Source organism: Mytilus edulis, chromosome 6 (genome assembly GCF_963676685.1).
Source record: "Mytilus edulis chromosome 6, xbMytEdul2.2, whole genome shotgun sequence".
Taxonomy (NCBI): domain Eukaryota; kingdom Metazoa; phylum Mollusca; class Bivalvia; order Mytilida; family Mytilidae; genus Mytilus; species Mytilus edulis.
Window position 1 is genome coordinate 7823431 of NC_092349.1, and position 19604 is coordinate 7843034.

At 32.0% G+C, this 19604-nt stretch overlaps 1 protein-coding gene across 1 annotated transcript; it reads right to left on the bottom strand.

The window, feature by feature from the left end:
• Nucleotides 1-1739: 1739 nt before the first annotated feature.
• LOC139527040 (uncharacterized) lies at nt 1740-18083 on the bottom strand. The gene is made up of 11 exons (XM_071322291.1): nt 18053-18083; nt 15292-15387; nt 13866-13964; nt 11058-11257; nt 9568-9916; nt 8753-8938; nt 7505-7782; nt 5608-5848; nt 4511-4796; nt 3484-3539; nt 1740-2182 (listed from the first exon to the last, which is right to left on the bottom strand). The coding sequence occupies exons 1-11, from the start codon at nt 18053-18055 to the stop codon at nt 2174-2176; spliced, it is 1803 nt and encodes a 600-aa protein (XP_071178392.1). The 5' UTR covers nt 18056-18083; the 3' UTR covers nt 1740-2173.
• Nucleotides 18084-19604: the final 1521 nt, after the last annotated feature.

The following is a 19604-nucleotide window of genomic DNA, read 5'->3' on the forward strand; positions in this document are numbered from 1 at the left end:
TATGACAAACGAGACGATTTTAAATTCGAAATTATAAATTCCCCCCACCTTTGTAGCAATATACCAACTTCACCTGCATATGGGATATACATTTTCCAACTTATTCGATATTCAAGAGCTTGCAGCTCCTACTCAGACTTTGAAAAGCGTCACCAGTGTCTGAGCAGAAAGTTAATGAACCAGGGGTATGTCAAAGAACGTGTCGTCATTTTTCTAAAAAAAAGTTCATCGGAAGGTACCAAGACCTTATTGATAAATATTTCGTATAAACTTCACAAATAAAACATTATGGTCTTGATGTATAAATTCTGCTTACTGACGTTGTTTATCTTCTTAACAACGTGTTATATTGTTCTTTTATTTGTCTTTGTTCAATTATTAATATTACTTTTACTGTTTGGTCTGTTTTATGTGATATCCATTTGACGAGGCTCGGTACTTATACATCCCGTCAATATGTTTGTATTATCTTTCATTTCTGCTGGTGTGTTTTGTATATGCGACTTTGTGTGTTTCTTTCATTCTTATAATGTGACTCTGTTCTTCAAAATGTCCGTCATTATGTTATTGTTCTATTATAAATGTGAAAATACTTTAAACGACAAACGACACAATTATTTTACTTGCGTAAATGTATTAACCATATGTGGATTCTTAAAATTCTAAAGAACTTCTGCATAATTTTAAATCTCGGTCTGTTTTTGAAATTAATTCTAACATAACTTTTAAGTTTTTAACCATGTATACCACCATTCCCCATGTGAAATTTGACTTTTTAATATACATTGAACGACAAAATTTCTTCCGTGACGTGACGTTTACATTTTCTGCCGTTAAACACGCGAAGCAATGAATGTGTTTTTTAATTTGATAGGTGCTGTTTTGCAAATGTGTGTTTGTTTTGAGGTTTTAACACAGTGATGACTGCTGTAACCATATTTTGACTATTTTACCTATTATGTCTGTTTTGTTCACGCATCATTGCAAATATAACAGAATTTGATGCGACTGTCATACAAGTGACAGGTTTAGCGCTATGAAACCAGGTTCAGTCCATCATTTTCTACATTAGAAATTGCCTGTACCAAGTCAAGAATATGACTGCTGTTATCCATTTGTTTGATGTGTTTGAGTTTTTGATTTTGCCATCTGACTAGGACTTATATCTAGAAATTGACTATGAGGGTCGGTTGAAAACAGTCCTCTTCCCTTTTCACGAATATTATCTACCGAATTAGACTATTTACCGGCTTTGTTACAACATGAGCAACACGACGGTTGCTACATGTTGAGCAGGATCTTATTCCCCTTTCAAAGCACCTGAAATCACCACTAGTTTTTGGTAGGGTCCGTGTTGTTTTTGTTCCTCTATTTGTAACATTTTTTCACGCATCATTATCAATCTAATGGAAATTGATGCGACTGTCATACAAGTGAGAGGTTTAGTGCTATAAAACCAGGTTCAATCCACCATTTTCTACATTTGAAAATGTCTGTACCAAGTCAGGAATATGACAGTTGTTGTCCACTCGTTTGATGTGTTTTATCATTGATTTTGCCATTTGATTTGGGACTTTCAGTTTTGAATTTTTCTCGGAAATCAGTATTTTTGTGATTTTACTTTTTGCAATCATATGGCATCTCATTCCCATTTTGTATAAATAATAAGATTACACAAAGGTATATAATTAGTTCATATGTTTTATTTACATACAACAATGATTTCCGTTTTCAAGTTACATGTACCAGTTTAACACATTTCAAACTGTCTCAGTACTAGATAATGATGAACCAATTGGATGCAAACGTATGTTATTGATAGTATACATTTTTTTACATAAAATTACAACAAAATATATATTTGTGGCTCAAAACAAGTTGTTTTTCATCAACATTTCTATATAAACAAACTGTCGACTTTTGTTTTACTTGCAACACAAAAGAGTAAATTATATTCTAATTCTAATCATTAATTTTCCCACTGTGTAGTGTCTTAAAAATTGTTTAAATGTTATTAATATGAAAAAAATAATGTAATGCAGATTACTTAAATGTTAAATGTTATTTAATGTAATGATTCAACTAAATGACTAATGTATCTACTAGACTATATTTTATAAGTAGTTTCATCCTAGAGGTATTGCAACATAAAAAGTTCACTTGGTGCTTCGTCTTAGTTAACCTAAAAACAATGAAATAATGAGTGTAAAAAGCATATTCGACTATCATTTACTCTTCTTCATTAATGTTTTATATTTATGTTTACTAAAAAGCACATTTTCAGGTAAAGACAACTAGGTCTCTGGCTTCAGGATGCATTCACATACTGATTTGTCGAAAGTTATGCTTACAAGATTACAGTGAAGAGCATAATAAACAGTTCTGCACAATGAATCACTATATACGTAAAAACGATGTCCCCAAGATATTCCAGAGCAATCATGGTTATTTTGATAGAGGATTGCTGCTTCTGAGAACATTGAACTATGATTTTCTTGTGAAATTATACGAACGTTCTATGAATGCGCCACACTCCTGATTTTATCATTTTGATTGATCGTGTATTCGCAGCGCGGATGCTGCCTACCTGTTGTCGTCACTTTTGAAATTCCATCATTTTCTATTTGTAACCTTGATATGTCTTCTTACTCAGTTGATCATCTGTGAGCCACACTGTTGACTAATTCAGTAGACCCATCAGGGAATAGTACAACGACGTGAAAAATATGAGTCACAAGAGTATCTTTATTTTCTCTATTTTTCTTTTTTTTTTAACACAGAACGACCCTTTATCGTCTTACGCAACAAGACGGAAGCTACATGAAATATTTGAGGACAGATATTTGACTATTTGTCGTTTGTTGGTTATATCAATGTGGTTTATGACAGACGTTTTTAAATTTCTTTTGTTATCTTCTAACTCCTTTTCAATATTCCATGGCATGGTTTTTTCAGTTTTGAATGCTTAACGTACAAAATAATGTGCGTTTAAAATGTTAACGCTTGGTAAACACCTTATATTATTAGACTGAAATCGAATATGGAACTGTTTCATAAGTTGAGTAAAGCTGTACAATTCTCATAATTCAAAAAAGTTAGACGTGAAAAAAAATACACATCACATGAAAACCAATGTGAAGTGGTCTTTTGATATAGATATCATCTTCTGTTGTGAATACTATAAAAATTCCGTTTTGTTTTTAGACATATTAGTTCTTTTAATTTTTTTTACTTTTCATTGAATATGAATGGTTACATACTAAGTTATAATGAATACCAATCTGATTAAAATGCATGGACTGTGTCCATATCATCTTTACTGCTCTTTTTACTTTCAGTTTTAAAGACCTTAAAGCAGTCGAGAGCCCTCGGGTTAATTGTTTTGATTCACTACAAGTATTCGATTGATGTTATAATCACAATAGCAAACATATTATCCATATCAATATAGACAAATGGGGAAATAGGAAACATAGTTCCTACCTTTGTTTGTGCAGGAGCACAACCTCCTTCTACCTTTTCATTGAATACATCTGTGACTACAAAAGAAAATGTGATATTCTTATTTATTTGAGGAATCGAAATTGTAAAATCCAGATGGGCATTTCGTCGTTCAAATAAAAATAAAAGTTAAAAAAGCAAAATAAAGTACGAAGTTGAAGAGCAATGAGTACCCAAAGTTCTGAAAGAGGTAAAGATAACATATAAGACATATAATGCACAGTACATTGACATTTATTAGTACTACCTATCAAATCTCTTCTGATATAAGCGTTTTTTCGGTAAATTTACTTTTCTGTAAAATACGATCATGGTCTGGCTGTTTATAAAACAAAATTAATTAAGTACCTCCATTGGGATGCTGCAAAGAATATTACTGAACACATTTAAGTTTAAAAATGGATACATTAGCGTTTTTTGTAGAATTTAAGTAAGCTGTTTCTAACGATAATGAATTATTATCCGTGTTATTTTTCTTTCCAATACTAATTTATTGATAAAATTGAGAATGGAAATGGAAAATATGTCAAAGAGACAACATGCCGACCAAAGAGCAGATAACAGCCGAATGCCACCAAAGGGTATTCAATGCAGCGAGAACATCCCGCACGCACAGGTGGTTCTCGGTTGGCCCATTAATAAAAATATTCAACATTGAAATTTATTTGTAATTATACTGATTCCTGAACTGCAATATTTATCGTGTAATGTAATTGTCTTACAAACTTTCTTTCAAATATTACAAATATCCAATTTTATTGTATAAACATGTAAAGAAGACGCAAGCTTTAAGTCTAGGATTCTAAAATTGTTTTGATAAAGCTGAATAACTACTCGCATTAATTGCATACATCTTTTAAAGTTTGATCAAAGCAACACGATGGAAAACATTCTTGGTAAATATAGAATAAATTAGACTCTGAACATCATTGTTTTCTGTAATTATAGAAATGGAAAGTTTTCTTAAAGATTTTGTCTGTTTGTATTGTGGAACATATTATTGTCTTACCGTCTTCTTGTTCGCCGATTGGAAGATATGCAATATCTTCAAAGTTCTTTGGTGCAACATCATTTTTAAATTTAGCTATGAATTTGTCAAACATTGTTTCAGATGTTGACGGAAACACGGGCCTACCGATATATGCTTGACCGGCCGGTTTAACCACCTTGCCACTGACAGTACTACTCATTAAATGATATTCCTGAAACAGTTGATTTTCCTTCTTTGGGAGATATGTGATAATTGATTCATCTTCCTTCCAACCACGTACTTCAATTTCTCCAGAAAAAGATATCTATAGAGATAATAAAAGAACTACATGTATATGATTGATTGGTGACGCAATCAGATCGAAGTCACTATACTTTCAAGGACAAAAATATATGTAATCCCATATTATCATTACTAACATGTAAGTAAGTTTTTTTTATATGATTCGGGTTTCGAATGAACAGCATACTCATAATATCTGAAAAAAAGTAAATGCACCGTAAAGAACGTCACGTGTTTTCACTTGTAACGCTATAATAAAATGTTTTAGTACAATTGGTTATGGTAAATGATTGTCTTTTTAAATAAAAATATATTGTTACATTGTATTTAAAACATATGGAATAAGAAAGTTACTGTCCTTTCATTTGGTAATGTTTTTAAATTGATTTTTGAAAAAAAGAAAATAACTTCATTTTTTTTTGCAGTTCCCCTCAGTGAATAACATTTTTTATAACTCAAACGCCCTATTTACCATATCAAGAAACAGTAAGTCTATGTTATCGAAATAGAAGGGTTCCATTTGTATTTTGTTATATGTAATTATATTATTAAACTTTTATAATTGATCATTGGTTCAGTCCAATTATATTTCTATTAACCTTTGGGGTTAATTTTGGTGGATGAAACCGGAGTGCCCGAATATAATAAACGACCTTGACAATCCAAATAACTTAAGATTGGAATCGAGTGCACCTGCCACGTGCAGGATGTCAACTTTCAGACTCGGTGTTGTCATGATTGTGATACAGTAGTTCCACTTCTTAAATCACTCAGCCACCGAAGCCCAATATAAAAGTTTGAAGAAAAATAACAATTATCAAATTATACTTTACCAAGTACGGCTTGTTCTTTTGGACTGATTTTCGTTTGAATGATTCCAACTGGTATCCCTTGTTTTCCCATCGCCTCTTTTTTTCTTCAAAAGATTTTAAGAGAGAGAATTCTACAATGAGGGAGTACTCATTCTCTTGTTGTCTAAGCATCGCAAATATTGTAACGTCATTCTCGCCTGTTAATGCACATATTACTTGGCGTTTTGCTGTTTCAATGCACTGCTTTAAAACTGCTACACAACTAAAATGCATTATTAGTAAATTAGCTTTTTAGTAAATAAACAATCGTAAAAATCAATATATAACATAAGGGAATAAGACAGAATCGGTGATCATATACTTCTTTCGAAGATTTGAATCTACTATTGGCTGTTTTAGAATCTGAAGACCTACGGGTAAATTCACGTCATTGTTTTCATTTATTGGGACGTTCTTAACCAATCACGACGTTTGTGGTTTACACTTTTGAAAATATTACACAGTAAGCATTTGATTCTGAAACGGCGAATAGAGAACACTGATTTGAGTTGGTCTAGCAGTTTTTATATTTTTTTACATTTAATACTTTTCAAAAGAAAGTTAAAATGGTATTGTGTAAACTACAAAAAAAGCGTGAATTAAGAAATAATTCATGGAAGCCATAGATTTGATCTATGGCTTCCATGAATTATTTCTATTCTAATAGGACAAATACGATCATTAAAAAACTGAAGGGATGATGGGTTTACCATGTGTGTGGCTGTCCTATTTTACCCACTGTTCGATAAATGTAAAAAAACAAATCTAATAATAAAATTGAGAAAGGAAATGGTGAATATGTCAAAGCGACAACCACCCGACCATAGAGCAAACAACAGCCGAAGGCAACCAATGGCAAACCTGCATGAATGATTTCTTAACTAACCGCTAGAAAAAAATGTGATTACTTTTTTTACTTCTCAGTAAACCCAACATTTGCAATTTTAGATTTGCATTTTTTATCGTAAGCTACCGTCAAATTCACTGTTGACATGTTGTAACCAAGGAGCCGCCATGTTGACTTGCTGAAATCAGTAAATATGCGAATATTGCAATAGAACAGAAAACAAGCAACACCTACCTCAATACTTTATTTTAATGCAATTGTATCCGAGTTTAGAAGGCAAACGCAATAGAAAAACCTTCAGCTTTGACGTTTTCATTCGTATGACGTCATGTTTTGAAATGACGTTAATGCGCAAAAATCATTACTGGAAATTCGCGGAATTTTAATTTGTTTTGTTTTTGTCCATTTTTCCGTTCTCTAATGTGTAAATTCTTTTTGTTATGCATCAGAATCAGAATAAATGTTCTGTAGGGTTTTATTCAATTGTAATTGTTAACACAGCGAAATCCGCAACCGTATATACATAGGTTACGATACATGTGGATTTACGTGGGAGGCATATTTAAACAGCTATTTGTGTACATCTTGGAGTCTGCGCTAAGTATAGATATATCGAGAATTTTATCACGGTGTTGTTTACAAGCGAAAGAAGCACGTCATATTAGAATGCAAAACAAAGTATGTCAATGTATTTTTATACACAAACACGCATTGGTATGTATTTAAATAATAGAAAAGATATCATATTGCGTAATGACTGAGAACTACATTTTTTTGCGTTCCAAATAACATGGATAACCTTGAAATTGAATGGTCTGTACAAAAGATCTGAAGAATCAATAATATTAATGGACAACAAGATAAAGTGACATGTCAAATAACAAAACAATTATCTTTTGTATCTATTATTAATATAAGAACTAATAGAAAACTATCCTAAGTTGATTTAAGTACCTTATATACCAAACTTACTCGAGTGCTATGTGAACTAACAAAAAACATTATGCATACTTAAAATCAATTATCTATTACCATTGAAAGTCAAACGTACGGTGGAACTGTAATTTTCCGTTAGAAAATGTTAAAATACCACTTTCGCAGATTTGCCAGTCCGACACTTTATCCGGCTTCAGTACATTGGACACAAGAATGCTAAATTGATCAACCTGTGAGTCAGTTGGAAGATTGTTATGCAGAGGTAAATGTATAATGCCATCCTTTTTTGTTTTTTTCCCACGAATCTCAATATGCAGAACATCTGAACAAACAATTTTTTGATCCTCCATATTGCACTCCTCTATTTTGGTTGCCTGTTGATAATACAATGGCATAAAATTGAACAATTGAGGTATTTGAATGTGACCGTTTAAGCATTTTATTACGTGGAATTTAAATGACTGAAAGTCAATTTTAATCTGTTTGAAATTTTCCCTTAATTTTTTTTTAAATAAAACACAAGCCAGTACAAAACAAGAATCGACACAAATTCATCATGATACATAAACAAATCTTTTCAATATTTCGACGAGTATGCTTGCATTTTACAATTGCTGACCGTTTTGTTTTTCATCGTAGCAGGTGAAAACATTTCAGAATTGTTCACCAGTAAAATGTATATCTTTTGAAATCTATAATAGCGGAAAGTTTCACAGAGGAAAGAATTACTTTGATAAATAATAGATTTAACTTAAACAAACTGATTTCAATAATTGCACGTCAAGTAACGTCAATTTAGATTTAAAATTCATTAAAGGGGCGATAGATACCAGAGTGACATTCAAACTCATAAATAGAGAATAAGGTGACAACGTCATGGCTCAAAAAGAAAATCACATAAGATAGTACACAAGATTTAACATAAAAAATAAAGACTAAGCAACACCAACCCCACCAATAGCTGAGGCTGATTTCAGGTGCTCCAGAAGGGTAAGCAGATGCTGCTTCACATGTGACACCCATCGGGTTGTTCATGTTATTACAAACCCCTTCAATAGTCTTATTTGGAAGGTCACATTCGTGAAAAAGGAACATGATTGTAGTTATGACATAAAGGAACATATCCGATATCATCTATGAAATGAGTTGAATGTTCATAAATTCTATATCAAGTTATGTTGCTTTTAAATCGTGATATGAAAATCAATGCCTTTTCAGCCCTTTCTGTTAAAATGGAGACAAAAATCTGGTTTATATCACTCGTGTCGAATAAGATAAAAATACTTTTTCAAGAACAACACAAAAATACTAATATTATTATGAAACACTAGAATCCAGACTTACGCTCACTGCAACTTGGGCTGACACCGTATCTGGAGGCATATCTATTTTGGCTTCAGGAATGACATTTAAAGTTAAACTTTTCTGTTTTTCCGTTACTGTAAATATTTCGGTTACTGCAGATTTGACAACTGCAAACTTTACGCGTTCTCCATTTTTTAAATCAAGACGAACTTTATATTCTGTAACCTAAAAAAACGTTTTCATTAGCATTGTAATTTTAAATAGATTGTATTATATTATATATTCACCACATGCCATTCGTTTGGCAATCACGCTATCTTTTTCATGGTTAAAAGTAATCTCAGTAATGTTTGCCTTTTTAAGAAGGACTTCTGCAGCTTTACAAAGACTATCATTGAAGTCGAAGGACGACCAAAACGTTCATTCTAAAGTCAACCAAAGAATGACCGACAATTTGAAAATTAACCTTAAATGTCTCAACTAACAACCGTGGTATAATTTCTAGTTTGGTTCCTAGATTTCTTCAAACTTTCTTTAAATCATGACGGAAACATTCGATCTACTTTAAGATGTTGAATAATCACTTATTCTTGATGATGATTAGCATTTATTATTTTTAGTAACAATAAACATAATATGAGCAATAAAATCCCCCAAATATTGGCATCATGATGTTATATTTCCATTTCAGGGGACAAACCTAGCTATATATATAAGTTATGATTTTTTTCTTCAGTCATTTAAATTGTTTGAACATTTTGTAAATTTCAAACTGTCAAATTCGATAAAAACTTGTGACTTTCAATATTCATCAATACTTGTTTTATCATCAACTTTCGTAAATTAATTCATACCTTATCTTGATCCGTTCCACTAAAGACGGGTGCACCATCATTTTGATAACAGTTTCCCTCGAAACAAATCAACGACAATTCTTCATTTGATGAAGGGGCGTCAGTTATCTTCAATTTAATACAGCAAGACGCATTTTTGGTAGTGTACGCACGGAATTCATATATGTCGCTAAATGGTTGTTGATTTTCACGCAAACGACCATGAAAGTATAATTTATCTGGGGTATCTGTTAAACAAGTCACAAAAACATGGGTGTCAGTGTTGGTTTGGTCTAACTCTATTTCCGCTATTTCATTCTCTGTATACGTATCTCCAGGTATCCTATATAAAACACCAGATTTGCGAAACCTGAAAGATGATAAGGAGAAGGTACAACAAGTCAATCTTGAAAATGTTACTAACGATTGAATAAACTATATTTGAAAGGTAACTTCAGAATGTAACATATAGTCAAGACCACTCAAAAACCATTAGGAATGCATCAGGACCAAGGCATGTCAAACGAGATATTAAAAAATCTAAACAATTTACAATAAAGGTGACACAGCCTGTGTTAATGCGATTATTAATGCGACAAACGGTATTCATCTAAAAAAAACATTATCATATAATATAATATGTTTTGTCGCCATGATATTGTTTTGTTTATAATCTTCTGATATATATTCGCGTCATATACTTCTCAGAAGTATTATATAGATTATATATCAACATTGCAGTGTGTTTTGTCACATATAATTAACAAATATTCATGTTGGCTTTTATTTATGTTGTGATTTTACCACGGGTTGGCCTTTTATGCTTAATATTTTACCATGATTGAAAGCAAAAATCCATCTAAAATCGAGCTCACATGAATTCTAATTAGACAACGACAGCAATTCTTTATGATCGCTTGAAGAACGTCATATTAGAATAAGGCTACTTGTTATCGAATATGATATATATACATGAATTATATTGACAAGTACTTTACTACACCAACGTTGTTTTTCTTGCGAAAAAAAGGCGGCGAAAATTTTTTTAAATTTGTACAGATTATTTGTACAAGTAATCAGCATTTTATGAACCACTTAACACAAAAGGATAATGCAAGTACACAGACTTTTGTTTTGCATATTTCGAACATATTTCCTTGACTACATGATAAAATACTGAACATTGATAGAAAAAACAGTAGAAGATTACTAAAAACTTTTAAGGATAGGATTTTAGTATAAGGTAACAAATAAAAATTAGAACTTAAACCATACAGGTGTCTTCATTTCCAGTGTGAGAACAAAGAGAATAGCACTAAATATTAGGTTAAAGTATATACATTCGAATTAAAGATATTAAACCAATACATTTTAAAAGATCACTAGGTGCAAACAAGTATGTGTCAAAAAACTTATAACTTGTACATGAACCCTGTTATTATAATTTGTACAAACTTACATCTTGTACACAACATATACATATAAAGATATTTATGCAAAATCATATTTACCCGTTAGTGAATTTTTGTTGTTGACAACAATATTCAGCAAATGTTTTAATAATTATCACATCCTCTTCGGTAAAGCGGTCTCTGCATTCCCATTCATCAATCATATCAAATTGAATTTGATATCCTCCAAAGCAGAACAAGAATTTAAACATTTCAATGTTCTTATTTTCCAGTGCCAAATGAATTGGCGTCTTACGTACCTTAAAAGAAGATTTATACATTTATTTCAATATATAGATATAGGAAGATGTGGTATTAGTGCCAATGAGACAACTCTCCATCCAAATAACAATTTTAAAAAGTAAACCATTATGGGTCAATGTACGGCCTTCAACACGGAGCCTTGGCTCACACCGAACATCAAGCTATAAAGGGCCCCAAAATTACCATTGTAAAACCATTCAAACGGGAAAACCAACGGTCTAATCTATATAAAAAAACGAGAAACGAGAAACACGTATAAATAAAGGCAACAGTAGTATACCGCTGTTCAAAACTCATAAATCCAGGGACAAAAAACAAAATCGGGGTAACAAACTAAAACCGAGGGAAACGCATTAAATATAAGAGGAGAACAACGACATAACATCGAAACGTAACACACACAGAAACGGACCAAGCATCAGACAAAACACCACGAGAATAACAAATATAACATGAAAACCAAATACATGAATTAGGGATAGACAAGTACCGTACAAATTACATAAACAAACGACAACTACTGTACATCAGATTCCTGACTTAGGCCATGTGCAAACATTAGCAGGGGGATTAAACGTTTTAATGGTACCAAACCTTCTCCCTTTTTCTGAAACAATAGAATAACATCACAACATAGAAAAATACACGATAAAATATCAATTGGAAGGCTTAACTCAATCAAAAAACGTAAATTAACACACTATGAACGAATAAATTTGATCTGCGAAACCTGAATGCAAATACATAGTTAATAAAATATTAGGGTCAAACATTCAGGGCCAAAAAACAAACAAACAAGTCCAAACAAAGCCATGACAAGATAACACTAGATACATATAAGGTGAATATCAACAATAAAACTGTACAATTAGAGCTAGAAAAAACTTTCCTGTACAGATTTAAGGAGAATAATCTTGATGTTCATAGTTCGAAGAAGTGAAAATTAGTAGAAATTCCAAATAATCAAAGCTGGTATATAGACAAGATCCATATTAATATAAAATAACAAAAAAGCATTACAAATAGTATCAACAGGTCAAATTAACAAGAAAGTACGATATGAGAGTACTTGCAGTTACTGACAGCTAGTTAGAAGCCAAAACATTTAATAATAAAACATCATGCATCAGAGACTAAGATCAACTAAAACACATCCCATGGATTTAGTATTTTAACGTCATGAACAGTCAGAGAAGACATGACTTGTGCCAAAAATAAATGTATCGACAGGTAGTAGGATAGTGAGGAGCGACTTCTTTCGAGATAAAAATTAACGTGTGTGTGTCTCTATACATCACGCCTCAAAAGAAAATACAATTAAGTTATGTTTTAATTTGCTTATGAAAAATCGATATTAGTGCCAATGTAAACTATATTCCGAGAACTTATTACAATATTGGTACGATAACCCTTACTTATAAGTTTGTTTAAAGGTTCGATGAGTTTACACGGATCACATAGTGATTTCCGCGCTTCAAGTACAATATTATCGTAAAATTTAGGATGTAAAATACCATTTTTAATAAGCTTTCTACAGGTACAGCCAAATTTACTAATCAAATCTTTGTATCTAAGTTTTAAGTAATTTATGGTATCGAAATCCCTGACACAATAATTTCCCAGTGATTCATTGATTCCGTTTGTTAAAATATATGACATCCGAACACACACGGGCATACCGAACGAGTTGGGATATATAAACACCGTATGATGGAGCCAAAGGCACATCGCCGTCTAAAAAGGAAATAACAATAGGAAATGAAAAATCGTCTCTTTTGTCGTAAATTTTAGTATGTAGTTTCCCTTTAGAAAATGAAATGTCTAAATATAGAAAAAGGCAACTGCTGCTGTTTATGTTAGATTTAGTTAGAGTAAGTTCTTTTGGGTAAATTTCGGAAGTATATTTAGAGAATTCTGGATTAATTAACGAAAACATATCATCCAGATAACGGTAGGTATTGTTGAATGTATCAACCAAATATAACAATGATGGGTCTTTACTGAGTTTGGTCATAAACTGAGATTCATAGCAATATAGGAATATATCTGCTATTAAAGGGGCACAGGTAGTGCCCATAGGAATGCCTACTACCTGACGATACACTTAATCGCCGAAACGTACATAAATGTTATCTAGCAGAAAATATAAAGCTTCAATCATATCCTCACATTTCCTTATAAACAGTCAACTCTTGTTATGAATATTCAAAATGTGTAAACAGAAGATATGAAACTGCAAAATTAATTAGATTTTTCTACTCTTTTACTGTTTTTGTCAATTTTCTTAATAAAAATTCAAAAGATTTAGTATTTCATCAGATATAAACAAGGAACAGGTGTGATGTGACTACGCTAAGGACACCTCAAAAGCTAACAAACCCTTTAAACAGACTTATTAAGACGGTATATAGTTAAGAAACAGTTGTCATGTCATTAAAGATTCAGAATTATCAAAGATGAGTTCTGCCACGTCTATTTCTTCTAAATAAGGACCAACTAATGAGAGTCGCACATGCAGACACGAGCTTCCTAACACGATTAAATCACGCCTAAATTATATGTAGGCTAACAATATAATTTTCCAACGAGCCTATGTACACTCACCTTATTATGAATATTGATTTTTGCGCCAAACGCAACAAGCGCCACAACTGCTTCCATCGAATTGGCTCTGATAGCTTTCCAAAGCGGTGTTTCATTCTCCTAAAATTTGATAGAAATTAATAAACTACCATATCAAGATAATTTGTTGATAAGCCGTTTATCCAAAACAAAAAAACATCTGTCATATTTTTATTACGCTTGAACAATAATCACTGATCTGACCAAAGACGTTTCGCAATGTTGATTCAAATAGTGCCCTTCTTATACTTTGTTTCCTGTCTAGCTACCAAATAATATGTGTGCAATTAGTTAATCTCTTCGATCTCATAATGTGTTATGTTTTATCGTCTGTAGTCCAAATAATTATAAAATAGTCTTTCAATACCGTTATTGTCATGATAATTATTTGAACTGGTATTTGTGAAAATAACTGAATGAAGTTCAAGATTGCATATTCTGAACAAAATTGCGTCAATGTTTGTGATATCCTGTGCTGTTTGTCGAGCATGGAACATGTTTGTTGATGTTCGTCGGTTTGCATGTTGTGTCGACTATTACATTATATGTTTGTTCGTTTTTCTGTGATGAGTGTTTTTGTGTTGTGTTTCTGTCACGTAGTGTTGTCATACATTTTCTGTTTAATACATGAACACTGTCATGTTGACCGATATATTTCAAAACCGTCTCTAATATATTAAACATTCGTATAAACTAATTTGATTAGTTTTGTGTTGACAGAGTAAAACGATCGGAAATGATCAGTCTGGTATATTGATTATTTTGCGATCACTGCAACTAGTGGATGTTTCATTCCAAATTAATACCAACCCCACTGTTACCACATCTGTGCTAATGTCAATACATATTGACGTGTTACTTCCTTTTAATAAAATTAACGGTACCAAGTGTCTTGAACCAGATGCGCATTTCGACAATACATGTCTCTTCATTGATGCTCGTGGCCAAAATATTTAAAATCCAAAGCTTATATAAAAGATGAAGAGCTATAATACAAAAGGTCCAACAAGTATAGCCAAATCCGTGAAAGAAATCAGAGCTTTGCATGAGGGAGATACATTCCTTAATTTATAATAATTTCTAATATTTTGTAACAGCAAATATTAATAACAACAAAACATCCGTATTTTCATGCCAGTACCGAAGTACTGGCTACTGGGCTGGTGATACCCTCGGGGACTAATAGTCCATCAGCAGAGGCATCGACCCAGTGGTAGTAATAAAATTAACGGTACCAATTTTCTTGCAAATGTTACATGCATGAACCCTGAAATCACTAAAAACCTTCTTTCTTGAGCCATACTTTGATTACACTCTTGCAACTGATGAAACTTATGATTTCAGTCCATTGTAATTAATTTTTTCGATTTTTTACAATTTTTGTATCTGTTTTGTTTACTTTCATTACCTTATCCTCTTGGTTCAGATCTTTCTTTCCGTTGGAAGTTTGACATATTTCAATAATGTCCTTAACTAAACCTTTAGATGCAGCACTGTACAGATTCTTTAAGAAAAGGAAAGACATGTTAAAGCATATATCACAAGTTATAATAACATGGTCCTTGAATATATATATGAGACATACTGTAACAATGATGTATATAAACTCATCATAGATACCAGGATAACATTACATCAATTTAATCCCAATTTCCTTTGATTATATATATTGATTTCAATGGCATATGTGCTATGTTAAAACAATGGAAACAAATAGTTTGGTATTAAATAATGATAATAATTATTTAAGAATGACTAAAGAGTAAATAGTATTGATAGTTCTGAGCACCATTAGTAATATAAGATATATTCTAAATATAAGGATTACAAATAGGAAAAAGATAAATATTGGAGAATGATTCATTGAAATTCAATTTCGAGGATCCCTGTGTGATGTAGTTTGGGGAAATTGAAAACGGGGTGTCTTTTCAACTTTTTAAGGTATTATTGTACATTAGTTCTATTTCTGGAATTACATTTTTTACAAATGGTAAATAGGCAAAATGAAAAAATTTTATATAATTGGTCATGACAATGATAATTGTTGAACACTTTGATTTATCAATCGTATGATATGTAAAAGAATAGAGCTACGTGATAGTAGACTACTTTTCGAAATAGAAAATTCAAGCATACAATTGTGATTATCATTAACATTCACTAAGAAATGGCACATTCAAATGTATTAAAAAGAAACATATGTGAACTGAATGATGATTTAGTCCTAGATGCATGATTTTGTATGTTAGGTGTAATGACTTTTAGCTAGTTGTCAGTAACTTCGAGTACTCTCAGATCTGTACTTAGTGTGTTTTTGTTGTTGGGATGTACAAGTACCAAGTCATGTCCACTTTTTGTTTTATTTAGATGTATTTTTCATTCTCAATTTTATTTCTATTTGTATCCATCTGATGAGTTTAGTTTTTTTTTCAACTGTTTTTTTATTGTTCGTTCTCATGTTGTACTGCAACACTAGTACTGCTTTCCCAGGTTAGTGGGAGGATTGGAATCCCACTAACATGGATAAACTCTCCACAGTCTGTATGAATGTGCCTTTATGAAGTCGGGAGCCTGTAATTCAGAGTTTGACGTCTGTTGCTGTTTTACATATTCTTTTATTCGTTCATTTTTATTTGTTTTCATTTATTAGACCGTTATTTTTAGTCTTTTGAGTTGTTTTACATTTATGATTTCGAAGTTATTTATAGCTGTCTATGTGGTATGGACTTTGCTTGTTGTTGAAGACAGTAAGGTGACCTATAGCTGTGTCAGTTTGGTCCCTTGAAAAGAGTTGTCTCATTGGCAAGCATACCACATCTTCATATATATATATATATATATATATATACAATTCGTCTAAACATCAACCCAACAATGTTAGATCTGTAAATTTGCTTTCGCAAATTTTTGGTTCTTCCCTCGCCGGGATTCGAACCCATGCTACTGTGATATCGTGACACCAAATCGCCTGCACTGCAGCCGTCCCGCTAGACCACACGACCACCTGGGCTCTCAAAAAAAGAGCTTTCGGTGGGCATGTGTTACCTTTCCACGTCAGTTTTAATCTAGCGGCGTACTACAGTACATGATATATGAGTCAGTGACAACTCTACAACAGATGTATCCATCGGATCGCCATCAATGATGGTGATACATGGCTGTGTACATAGTTGCGATCCGATGGATACATCTGTTGTAGAGTTGTCACTGACTCAGATGTACTTATGAATATAATTATTTTCTGTGACTGTATATTACATTAATTTGTAGGATCCTTTACTATAGATAATTTAGCTGATCTGTAACAATCACATCTTCATGCCTTATATATCATGTACTGTAGTACGCCGCTAGATTAAAACTGACGTGGAAAGGTAACACATGCCCACCGAAAGCTCTTTTTTTTGAGAGCCCAGGTGGTCGTGTGGTCTAGCGGGACGGCTGCAGTGCAGGCGATTTGGTGTCACGATATCACAGTCACATGGGTTCGAATCCCGGCGAGGGAAGAACCAAGAATTTGCGAGAGCAAATTTACAGATCTAACATTGTTGGGTTGATGTTTAGACGAATTGTATATACATTATGTACACAGCCATGTATCACCATCATTGATGGCGATCCGATGGATACATCTGTTGTAGAGTTGTCACTGACTCAGACGTACTTATATATATATATATATATATATATATCTAATAAAAAAATTAACACTACACTTTATCTATGTCATGTGTATCGTTATCAGGAAAGCTAGAATTCAAATATTTGGAAGCCGAGATGTACAACAACCGAAACAGTTATAGAGCTACAGGTATATGACAAAAGAGGAACGTAGAAATAGCCAAATTCATCTAAGGCCAATCTTGCTTGAAGGGGTTGAAACCTTAGTTTCTTAATAATTTTTAAAAAAAAAGTATTATTTTTTTTTCAAAAGCTGTATGTATAATTTTATTATCCTTTATAAAACAAAGTTCTTTAAATTTTTGTGCGATATTTTTATTGTCTGTAATTTGTCAGTCCATGTTTATTCTTTTGATCATGATGTGTTTTTTTTTTTTTTGCCTTACTTAAGAAAGTTGGTTTCGATTTTCTACCTTCGTATATATACTAACGCATAACTTTATCATGATGCTTCTGTCGTGAAAAGTGAAAACCACATAATATCTTACCATATTCAATTGGGCTGTTTCTTTACACTGCAAAATCTACAAAACAAATTTCGTAATTATTTAAATTTACTGAAAATTCACACAAATCAATGGACTAGTGTTTTATAGTTTACAAGTTTTATGTAGCATCATGTCATTAGTGTTTGTTTTGGCAGTTTATATCGCTTAACTGATGCGATGTTTAGAACCATATGTTTTGATAATGACTTAATTTATAATAACTTCATGTTTTATTATCTGTGAATATTTTAGGAACGCCAACAAAATGCAGTTGACAAGAAAAAACAGATTAACATGTCGATACAGAAGTACATTTATTCCTGAACATCTAAAGCACAATATAGGATTTGCATACGACACATAAAAACACCTTTGTACAGCCATGGTTTTAATAGGGAAGTTCGTTAAACTTTGGAGTTGAGATTGATTGATTTATTTGGTATACTAGTATCTTATTCTAAGGTTAATTGCATCACCTGACAAATTCTTACATAGTGTTTCAAACCTTCACATTTTGTCTAGTTATAGGATGGAAAACTAACATGTAAAGACAGTTCATTGACAGGAAATTGTCTTCAATAACATGAATGAGCCATGTTTGAAGCAGACCATATAATACCCTTTGTTCACAAGATACTCGACATGTATGATGAACAGAAACCGGTAGCTTAGTCAGAGTAATTGAGTTCAGTCCGGTTATGTGTTGTTGTGGTGTTGCTAAATTTATGTCTAAGTCTGTTTAGTGCTTATTGTCCTAATAGTTGGTTTTCCATAGTTGCTGATTTGACCTTGCTATGCTTTTGTTTACTGACTGATGCTTAATTTAGATAGGTTTTTTTTTTGGAGGGGGGATTTACCGTATCTTTAGATAGTTGTAAAAAAACAGTGTTAACATATAATCAATCGTTATGCGTTTGTTTAACACGTTGTATAACTTTTTTGTTTGCAAAAAAAATTGATAATGCGACCTTATTTTTCAAATGACTTTTCATATGTATCTTTATCTTATTAATATCATCTGACAACTTAGCATTGCAATAATGTCGTGATGGTTTGTGTATTCATTAAAAGAACAAACATTCATAAAAATACTAAATCACACTTATTTACTTTTATAAATTGTTATTTGGATGGAGAGTTGTCTCATTGGCACTCATACCACATCTTCCTATATCTATTTCCGACTTGCAAATGCATTGTATAATTGAATAGCACATTTTTCTAAACAAAAACGATATCCTAATGATATACTTTTATTCCATACTAATAAATAAATTTTGTATGTTAAGATGTGTCTTAGAATGTGATACCATAACTGATAAACGATTTCAATAATATTTATATTACAAATTTACAACTTATTATGTATTATTAAAGTTAATACAATACAAAAATGTTGAATATATAGCAATAACATTCCTATTTTCTGAAGGTATATCTTTTTAAGCTTAGCAATATAATTGTAAATTCATTTTCACTATAATTGAAATGTATACTTACAAAAAGTTGAAAACATCTACTATTAAAGTTGATATATTTTTTTCCAAAACGG

Coding starts and splice junctions, on each gene's coding strand:
- LOC139527040 (XM_071322291.1), bottom strand. Junction 11,258..13,865: donor AAATCAATATTCATAATAAG/GTGAGTGTACAT, acceptor TCTTCTTTTAAG/GTACGTAAGACGCCAATTCA. Junction 7,783..8,752: donor CAGCCCAAGTTGCAGTGAGC/GTAAGTCTGGAT, acceptor TATTATCAACAG/GCAACCAAAATAGAGGAGTG.